The 10,807-nt window shown below is 35.7% G+C and overlaps 1 protein-coding gene across 1 annotated transcript; it reads right to left on the bottom strand.

The window, feature by feature from the left end:
• Positions 1-634: 634 nt before the first annotated feature.
• LOC136819668 (membralin-like) lies at positions 635-10,589 on the bottom strand. The gene is made up of 11 exons (XM_067075911.1): positions 10,324-10,589; positions 9,350-9,836; positions 8,436-8,543; positions 7,707-7,829; positions 6,419-6,519; positions 5,988-6,045; positions 4,933-5,016; positions 4,245-4,377; positions 3,042-3,141; positions 1,860-2,009; positions 635-1,565 (listed from the first exon to the last, which is right to left on the bottom strand). The coding sequence occupies exons 1-11, from the start codon at positions 10,561-10,563 to the stop codon at positions 705-707; spliced, it is 2,445 nt and encodes an 814-aa protein (XP_066932012.1). The 5' UTR covers positions 10,564-10,589; the 3' UTR covers positions 635-704.
• Between the last annotated feature and the right edge of the window lie 218 nt (positions 10,590-10,807).

Here is a 10,807-nt window from a genome sequence, read left to right as displayed (position 1 = left end):
ATTAACTAAATCTGGTTCAAAGAACGAGAGATTACGCATGCGTATTATAATGCAGAATTCTTAGACTGTTTCTAAAGAATCATTTCATTATAACCGGATTTGAATCAACGGATTTGAATCAATCAAAGCATATTATAAAAACTTATTCTCAGTTTTTCAATAACGTATCGTAGAGTCAGGTATGAATTTCGAATATTTTTATTAATTCTTTTTTATCGGACACATTGTTGGGATCTCTCCAAGATTATACAACATTGTGTTTAATATTTTGAGACTTCACTTGGCTCTGAAGGACTGAAAAATCCTCCCACTGTCCATTTAGCTGTGGTGGTTGAAATTTCTCTTCATAAGTTCCTCAACCTCGTCCCCGTGTATACCAGGCTTTATTTACGTTACTTATGGATCAAAAAGCTGATAATACACAGGGAACGAGGTTGTAAGTTCCTATGAAATCAGCTTTACATTGAAAAATCAAAATTTCAAAAAGTCTCAAATAATATACACAGGCTTGTACAAGTTTTTCAACTTTTGTTAGATTCCGGAATTTCCACCGTAATGGAATTAAGTTTAATAACAAAAGTCAAAAAGTTAATTCTTCAGGCAACCAAAACGGAGACAACTAACTAAATAAAGATGAAATAAGATGAGCTATTTTCAATAAATGAAAATACCGTAAAAGATTTTTTTAAATATCTGAAAAAAGATCAAGATTCTGACGAATCGAAAGTAGATATTGAATTTGTTTCAAATGTCCTTTCTGAGTCTAATAACACATGTTCTGCGGTGTCATTTAAAGTCCGGTTTACACTTACCAGCTCATGTTCGCTATTAATAGTAGTCTGGTTAGTAGGACAACTTGTAGATTGACCCATTAAATTAGGTTCTTTTTTAGTCCATAGCTCCTTTTCGTTTTTTGGGTCTTTATTTTTTTCAATATTCGTATTTGTTTGTCGGCTTTGCATTTTAATCTGGCCAAGATTATGCTGCAACGATTGTACTTGCTGGTAGATTTGTTCTGCGTGAATTTCCGGTGTCGTGTGTTGACGGACACTACCGTCCTCTGATGCCGTTCCCCGAGAATCAACTTGAGTAGCCGATGAGACGGTTTCTACGAAGGCTGAAAAATCGTCACCATCCGCTACCGATCTAACCCGGACGTCTAGTTCCGGTCGTATTTGAGTCGGCCCGTAATGAAATTCATTATCGTTTTCTACCCGAGGGTTCTCAGGTACTGATACTGAAGCTGTTCCGGTATTTTCAGATGACTCGGCTCCTTCCGTAGCATTATTCAGAGTTTCTGGTTGTTCCGTATTCCCGGTGACTCCGACATTTACTCTTTCATGTACTTGGTGAATAAAGTCACGTACCATTTGCACGAATTGTCCTTCACCCGAAAATACAAAAACACGGTTCCCATTCTCATTAGTAGAAATTTCTCTCACCCTTTGGCCGTCCTCTGTAACTACGCCTTGCGGGGAATTTCCAGTACCGCCATTAGCACCCGTTCCGTTATTTGTTTCACCCTGTGCACCGCCCTCTGCGTTGTTGGGTTGATTCTCAGCATTCTGTAACGAAAAGTAGAGGAGCTTATATGAATGAAGTTTCTTTTTTCCAGATACCACTACATGATATTGTATCATAGAATTTGATTAACGAACCAGTCCATTTTGAAGGTGGAAATATTATCACTTCTCCCTTATTCGAATCTCTCTGTAATTCTAAGATACTAGTCGCTTCTTAGCTTGAAAATCGTATAGTATCGTAAATAATAATCTCCGTAATTCGAATCTTTTCCTCTCTCGAAGATTTTTGACCCCTTGATGATCGAATTAGAGAGAGAGAGAGCCAACTGAACATACATCTTGATGGTTTTGACCAGCCACCATTTCAATCCCTTCCACAATCATTTGAACAGCTTCATCAAGATATGCTTCTTCGTCTCGTCTGCCGTGCATTTGGTCTTCGATGGATGGCAATTCGTAATTGTGGAAGAAATATAACATGGAATGCTATGTAAAAAAAAGAAAATGAAATATTTGGAACTGGTTATTTGATAAGTCCTAATCTAGTACAATTGGCTAACATTGTTTGTTTTTTGTCATATAACATGGAATGCTATAGAAAAGTAAATGATAAAGAAATACTATGTTTCTCATTAAATAATACGCTCTACCTAAAAAGTATCGATCACTCTCTATTGTGCAGAGAATCACATGAAGAAGAAAAGTAAATGAAATACTTAGAACTGGTAAAGGTTGGAGGCGACGATTTATAAACCATCTTATTATGTGCGGCCTAGTATCAAGTCTTTAAATCGGACCCTTAAAGTGCATAAAATTTAGCCTGGTAGTAAGAGAAAATCGGGTAACTGGAAAAACAAATAACAGTGGTCAATAAGGAAAATGGATTTCAAATTAGCACAATATTCATGAAAAATGTTGGTGAATTATACCAGATGAGATGGAGTTTTTATAAGATACTTTAATAATTGGTCATTTGAAGTAATAAAAATGACGCGTTCTTTAAAAAAAGTTGTTTTATTACTGGTTAACAACAACCAAATCAAATAAGAGCTTGTAAAAACTCCATCTCGTCCCAATCATACAGAATTTTGTGACGGGAAGTCTCTTTATATACTTCACTGAGACGGAAGAATTTTTAACACTGAAATGAATTCATTGGGTTCTTCTAGAAAATATACATGGATGGGGGGGGCGGAGAATATAATGTCCGGAGGGGGGGGGGGGTAGTGAAAAATCTACAAAATATGCTCTGTCCGGGGGGGGGGGTAAACTTGCTCTGTCTGGGGGTAATTTTGCTCGGTTTGAGGGTGATTTTGAATGTCCAGGAGGTTAACTAATGCTTGTCCGGGGGATCAGACCTGTTGTCCTGGGGTCAAAATTCACAATGTCCGGGGGGTAAATTTCCAATAAATGTTATACCTCCACCCCCATATTCACATTTTTTCTGGAAAAGCCAATTACAAAGACTTTCAACGGATTTTTTACAAGAAAATCTTTTGAAAATACATATTTAAATACCTGTATGAGAAACCAAGTTGCGGCCAAAGCCAGGGAGCTGTATTGACCGTTAAATCGATAATGATAAGCGTAAAAGATGAAATGATATAAATAGAAGAACCTAAAACAAGAAAGAAAAGAGTAAAAATGTCTCTAAGTATTGTGAATTTGACTACTAGCCATGCCATACAAAACATCTACACTGATACTTTATGCCTCTCTGCCTGATGCTTACCAACTCAAGAAAAGGATCAAGGGTATGATGTTCTATAGGTCACAAAAACAAAGCAAAAATCCATTTTGTACTTAAGTTCTTGCTCCGTGGTATATTTTGTACTACAATCATGGTCGAAATATATTGAGATTTTAGTGTATTTTAACGTTTTTCAGAATCTAAACTTTGGGCAAGAATTGCTATTTTAGCAGTTCCACTTTCTTTCATTGAATATTTCGATTTCGGAGGGGTTCGGTGGCTTCTATGTTATATTCCAAGTAGTTTAACGCGCTTAAAAATCATTTGCAGTGTTTAAAATTTCGCAGGGAAATCCCCTTTGTCTCAAATATTTTGTCTTTGATTGTAGTAATAATTCAACGACTTCGAAAAATTGAGTCGCCACAAGATGGGAAGTCGCTAGACTCTTCTTAGGCCTGTAGATTTAGAACGCCAAGGTCAAGAGTAATTGGAGAACTCCAGGGAAAAGAGTAACACCCTCTTTCTCTTACCTTCAATTAAGGAAAAGAGAAACATTTATCATGAGAGTGCACTCAAAAAAACATGAGCATCTAGGGTGTCAATGAGCAGGATTTGAGTCTGCCGCAGTTATCCGGTAGCAAAAAAACCGTAGAAATATGCCGAATGAGAAACCTTGATAAATCAGGAGGGGTCTCTGAAATTTCAGCAAACATCTAGGGATGTGAGGTTCGGCCTTCCCAAATTAAGCTCTTAGATGTGAGGGGGATTAAATGTTAAATTGATTAATCTTCGCGTGGACTATTTTCGCAGATTATAAATCTAGAATTTTCGCATTGATTAAAATTCGCGAATCAGCCTCATTTTCACCTAAATTCTTTCAATTTTCATTCAAAATTCGGATTTTAAATCTTTCGTGAGGGAATAAATTTTGCAACAAGGGCCAAAATTCGCGAAAATCAATCAACATCAAGTTCAATCTCCTTAAAGTAGCCGGATTGGGCCAACAGAACTTGTTTCGCGAGACGCCATACCTAAGCCAGTATTTTTGTGAGGTGGTCGTATGACAACATATGGAATCGAACTGGTCCACAGCCCATACGATCAAGATGATGTAAAAACTGATCGTTGTATCATTGAAATATTCCGACATAATTGTTTCCATGCCTGTCAAAAGAAGAGAAATACTGAGTTACTACTAAAAGAAGAAATTTTGACGGGAAGTAAAGATAAATTTTGAAGAAGTTTTTAAGACTTCGAACTGTATATGTTTTTGTTTTTATTACAAAAAATTTACGAAGGTTAATGTAGTCTAATTTCAAATCTAAATTCAAAAGCTTCTTAAAGCTTCAAAAACGTGCCTTGTTTAAAAAACAACAAAGCGGCCATTTTATTCCAGGTTGACAACTACAGAATTCTTCAAGCAAATAGAGGGTTTTCATGCTCAGTTAAGTTAAGTAACTTCCACCATTTTGGAAGCAAACGTTTGAATCCCTCACGCTTATCAAACGTTTGCTCCCATAATGGCGGAAAAAACACAAAAACCCTACATTTGCTTGAAGAATCCGCGGCGAAATGTTTGAGGTTGTTTTTTCTGTTCACATTACATTTTCGAACCTCTATAGCCTATCTAGGGGTTGGGGCTACCTTAGCGTGAAAATTTTTATCTTTGGTATTTGACGATGGATTAGCACCTTTCATAAAATTCACAATATCACTTACCAACGAGAGATAGTATGACAGTGAACAAAGGAGCGATTGGGAATGCTAAAACCACATTCATATCCATCATTCGTAGAACGTGAACTGTAACGGAAAAGTAAAGACCATAAAAAAATTATACGGGGGATAAAAATTAAACTAGATATAGGAACGTTTTGACCCGTCAAAAATTACCCTCAAAATGAACTAAGGCGACCTGAAATTTTTTCTCAGTTTTTGTCGTATCAATATTCTTGACCCCTTAGGCGTATTACAAACATTTATAGTAGGTGGCCAAGTCTCAGGTCCCGTGGCATTTTGTGACCAAAATAGTGACGCCATAGATAGGCAAAACTGCAAGGGAAAATAAGGGATAGAGAAATAGCTTATTTTCAAAAGTCAAAATAAACGAAAATGATTGGTGCCATCTGAAAGAGCATGAACTTCTGAGCAAAAAATGTATTACAACAACTCTCTGACTAAAACAAAGAAATATATTGACTAAACACAAAGAAATGCAGCACCTTGAAGTTCAAAAACATACCGACGTCAGTATGATCAAGACAAGATTTGACGTCAAAATTACAGTAGAGCTGACAGTTAGTTGGGGTTAGGCATAATTCCTGTCTGGAGCATCCAGTCTCTTGCAGTTGTCTACGCAGTGGATTAATGTTTATTTTTAGCATGCAAACTCATTCAAGTGACGTTACATTATAACCCCAATGCAATGATATCTTCCTTTTTTTAGTATCAAAAAGCTGGTACAAGTGAGACACAGAATTTCTCTAATCGAAACAGACCTACACAAGTCTGTTGGCATTTAGGGTGGTAAGCTATCGCAGTGATGTACAGGCCATCTAACATCAGGACTGATTGCGCCCCCATTACGGCTTCCCATTGGTTAGACGCAAAACCTCAAAGATTTTAGACCAATGGAAAATCGTAGTCATAGCGTGGTGGTCCGAATTACTCACGATTCCTCTCGATCGTGAAATGGCTTATAGTGTTGCATGCAGAGCAACTAATCCCATAAATCAGACATTTGTAGCAAAACCTGCATGATATATAATACTTACTGATAAAGAAGAAGACTTGCTGATGACAATATCGAAGTAATGTTGAAATAGAAATTGTCTGAAAGAGAGGAAGAACACAAGAAAATATTGGAACAAATAACTTCTCAGGATCAGGGACGGTACTAAAATCTCAGAGATGTATGAGTATGAGTACTACAACAGTTTTCGAGAATTGTTTTTGCATACAACCACCCCTTTTTTAAAGTGGTATTTAAGTACACATGTACTAAAATTTTTGGGGACATTTTGACACAGAGACCACTCAATTTTGGTCTTTTTAGGACAAATTTTGTCTTAACGGGGCCATTTTTTTTGCAAAAAATCGAGAAAACATTAAAGACATTCGAATGAGACTTTTGGAAAATTTGACATTTTCTTGCCCTAAAAAGGACAAAAAATTTTAACAACGCCCGTATAAGAGTGTAACTTACGAAAAGAAACATGAGAAGCAACGAGATGAAATATGACGATCGTCCGATTCCCCATGGTACAAATTTATAATGTTCCCCTGTCATCACATTCAGCATAAATCCTATGAATTAAAAATACAATAAAAGCTTTCTTAGTTCGTAGTCTCAGCACATTTTCCAGTTGCCCCCATTGAAGTAAGGTGCTCCCAACAGTTACTCTCGGGTGCCTAATAAACGTACATATACGCTTATTAATTTTGACAAAGATTTTCCTCAACTTTAAGAGCCTACTTATGTTTCTGAGGCTAAATACCATTCTTTGAATATGGAGGTTTTATCTATTTGTCAAAAGAAAGCAGAATACCAATTATTTACCCCAGAACCTAAACAGACCCTTCAATCAGATTTTTATGCCTTCATTTTCAACCCTACATGTTTATTCGTTACTGTACGTTTATTAGGAACTCGAGAGTAAGGAGACCTGAAGAAAGAGAAATTGCTTTGAGCAAACAAGGGGTAAATAATTAGCTCCGCAAAAAACGCTAATTTCATACCTTTCATTCGTGAAATTTAGCTTCCGTAAAAAAAGAATTAATTAAAACCTTAGACTGGAGTCGTTTATAATGCGTGTAATACTAATAATACCAATACTAATAACAATAATACGGGATTTAGTTTGTATAAACGACTGGAAGAATCCGGTGTTCCAGCCTTATAGATACAGGGGCTAGCTACGCAGAAACTTGCGTAGCGAGAAAACAATTTATCAAGCAACAACAAACTCTCAAAACGAAATCAACTCAAATGAATAACTTTCAATACACAAATCCACACATATTTTTTTTCTCGAGAATTATTTTGAGCAGGAAAAAATTATAATTGCAATATTGACACTTTTCTTTTATTTGGAGTTAGTGTACAAAGGTTTCTAGACGACTAATATTGTTCCATTCATTACTTTTTGCTTTATTTCTACTATGTATAAATTAGTCGTCTAGCTTGCTAGACTATTAAAACCTGCGACCTTAATATTTACCTTAGACTTAGCTACATACGCTCTTTGATCGGAGTTTTAAGAAATGTGGGGCCCTAATGGTGCTCTAATGACACTGTATTCGATGTAGCTCAATTTATAATACAGTGAATTTTTCCGTTTTAAATTTTTCTTCCACATCGGGTAGTGCTACTATTAGGGTACCACTTTAAAAAAAAGAATTCTGCTTGGCCGGGATAGAGAAGCTGTGTCCAATATTAAAAAAAAGGTCAGTGACTGAATCTGGTTTAACATCCAATGAAGAAAAAATATTACCTGTATTATTGTCAGCGTCAGAAATCTTCTTAATGCTGTTCATAATAATATCATCGTAACCCAAAAAATATTTCAAAATGAATCTGCTCATCCTATCACCCAAACATTTCTCCTTGTTCGGGTCTGTAAAATGAAGACAGGGTAAAATTATTAAAATACAAAAAAATGACTGTGGTTTTTGTTACAGTGGAATCTTCATAACTCGAATTCTGACGAGCTTTGGACAGGTTTTCACATCCCTACGTACTTCCTTGTCTCACAGCCCCGGCGGAACTTCTTTCCACAGTGGGATAAAAATGTCTATCGAAATCCCAACGTAGATAGGAACTCTATTGTTTTTAGCTGAAAAAATCCAGTGGGATGGATTTGGTGGTAAAAGTCAATTTCCCAGTTGGCTGAAATTGCAGGGTATTTTTACCAGCAATTTATATAGATTTGTAATTTTGGCCAAATTTTTGAGTGGGGTGGGGGTCCCACCGGGACTTTTTGATACAAACACCACTTTATCTGTTCTGCCAACGTTAGAATGAATACAAATGTATAAATTAAGTACTTGTTAATTTTCTGATTGTTGAAAATTTGATAAATGATTAGAAAAGTCTGTTGTTAAGAAATGATGAAATTCATCCCTTGAAGTAAAGATTCAGGGATAGAGAGTAAAGTGAGGATCTGCAGAAGTTTGAAATTCACGGCCATTTAAAAAAACAATAAAAATAGAGGGTACCTTACCTAAATTGACAATTTTGACTGGGATTTTCAGTCTCTTCCTGGTTTCTGGCGAAAGTCTGAGGAACCCAAACTCTTTGGCGTATTCAAAAATGTAGTGACGCTCCGGTTCTATAAAAACAATTTGATGAATAAATCCTTACTAGAAAGGAATAAATGATGAGAGTTATAGACTAAAGAGTGTTCAAAGCTTTTTCCTGAAATTTTTTACAACAACATTAGGTCCTAAAAATGGTGACGAAACTTTTTTTTATAAGCCAAGGGTAAATTTTTGTGAGCCTTATTAAGCTTAGCAAAAATTTTTATCTTATCTTATGCTTACATATGTAATGACCTGAAATTGTGGGATTGAATTTGCCTCTGATTTCATTTCTGGTAAATTTTGAGATTACATTAATAATGATTTTTAAGATTTCGTAAAAATGAGACTCAACATATGATCAACATATCAACATAGCGTTTTTTTTAAGATTCGTTTTTTTAAGATGTCTGGATATGCTTATAAGCGTTGTACTCGTAAAAAATGATTTCTTTATTAGAGACATTTTTGAATATTTCAAAATGTGACATTAAATGAATATCTTTCGGGATAGTATCTATAAACATTGTCTACACTCAGATACCTAGTTAGAAAAAATCTCAAAACTTAATAAGCGGGGGGGGGGGGGTTGGAATAAGAATGTCTTGAGTGGAAAATTTTTGAAAAGGAGGCTAATACAGCAGAATTAGAACTTTCAAAAACATTTTCCCAAAAATTATTGAGCAGGGAGGGGGGGTTAGAATAAGAATGTTCTGGGTGGAAAATGGTGGAAAATTTTCGAAAAATGAATGAGCGGGGGTAGTTGCAGAAGTAATAGGGTAGAAAAGAAAATCTAAATTACAGTAAAACGTAGGCCGATGATTAAAAAAGCACTTACCAGAAAATGCCAAGTAAAGATTATAAAATGTCAACAAGCTTGCTTCCTGTATGATATCTCCAGGTCTAAACCCTTTGAAGGTCCTCCCCCTCTTATCTGTCATAATGTATTCGAAATTCTCAAACAGTTTCCAGTCACCAAAATTCTCTTGCATTAAAAAATCGGATAGATTCATACGGTAACATTGTGATAGCAGGCTGTATTTCTCAGAATGGTATGTGTAGTATGCGTGCATGTCTGTTGATAGTTCTGCACACTGTTGCTCTGTGAAGGGGCTGTTTTCATCGTGGCAAGGATGGAATAACACTCTGTTCTCTTCGCTTGAGAAAAATCTAGGTATCTGATGTTTCAAACTGACTTTCGGTTGGATTTGTACACGTAAAACACCGTCTCTAGGCCAGCTTCCTTCTGTTGTGTTCAAGCAGTTCAACGGCATTCGGCCAAATGAAAAGTGAAGATAGGTTAGCACTGAGAATAGGAATATTGCCTATGAAAAGAAAACATTGTTAAAAGTTAATGGTTTTAGTTTTACATAAGTGTTCCCGTTTCATATCCGATACATATCTTATACCATTATCACATACATGTTCGATTTTGTATGGAATCGACAAAAAATAAATTCCTCTAGTCTACTATAACATCTCTCTATTTCAACCAATCTTGTTCCACATCCGTGTCAATTCAATGTGGAAAAGCTTGTCATTTATTAAGATTGATGAGTAAGCAAACGAGTAAACAAAATCTTTAACAGAAAAAAATCGACTATAAAATAATTCAAATGAAGGTAAAAAACAGATGATGACATTGTGTTGTTAATGAGATGATTTTGGAGCCGTTTTGGGTGACTAAGTTATTTCAGGTTTTTGATTTCAAAGTGAGCTTGCTCTAATTTTCAAGACAGCAGCAAAATGATACTAGCCTATATTATTTAGCCATTTATTTAGCGCAGATAAAAACAAATCACAACCACTGACCTTTAAAAGGACCATTATTTCTAACAACAAACGGAAATTTTTGGGCACAACTCGTAAATACAAATGACCAATTTTCATGAAAAGTGCATGGAAAAGACGGTCCCTTGGATTGACATTTAAGTTTTGACGGTGTTGTTGTGTGCGCCTACGGGCTGCTTGGTTCTCCATATCTCGGTCGATGTTCAACAACGGGTTATGATGAGGGCTATTAGGTCTTTGTGTTGCTGCTGGGATGCTCATAGAATTATTTTTCAATCTTTTTGTATGACTAAAATAAATAAAAAATACAATGTATACCAAAAATTCTGCTGGTGTTTTCTTTTACACAACCTTTAAATGATCCTGGTAGAACTTTTTACCTTTAAGGTCTGCAATTTTGCTAAAGAATATTTTTGAACATTTTAAAATTAAGAGCCAATTTCTATAAGATCAGGCATTGAGAAAACGATATCCTAAGATTTTGCTAGTATTCTTTTTATATTTT

The sequence above is a fragment of the Clytia hemisphaerica genome, unplaced genomic scaffold, assembly GCF_902728285.1.
Source record: "Clytia hemisphaerica strain Z4C2 unplaced genomic scaffold, Clytia hemisphaerica genome assembly, whole genome shotgun sequence".
Taxonomy (NCBI): Eukaryota; Metazoa; Cnidaria; class Hydrozoa; order Leptothecata; family Clytiidae; genus Clytia; species Clytia hemisphaerica.
Note: the sequence above shows the minus strand (reverse complement) of the source record. Positions and strands in the feature narration are given on the sequence as shown.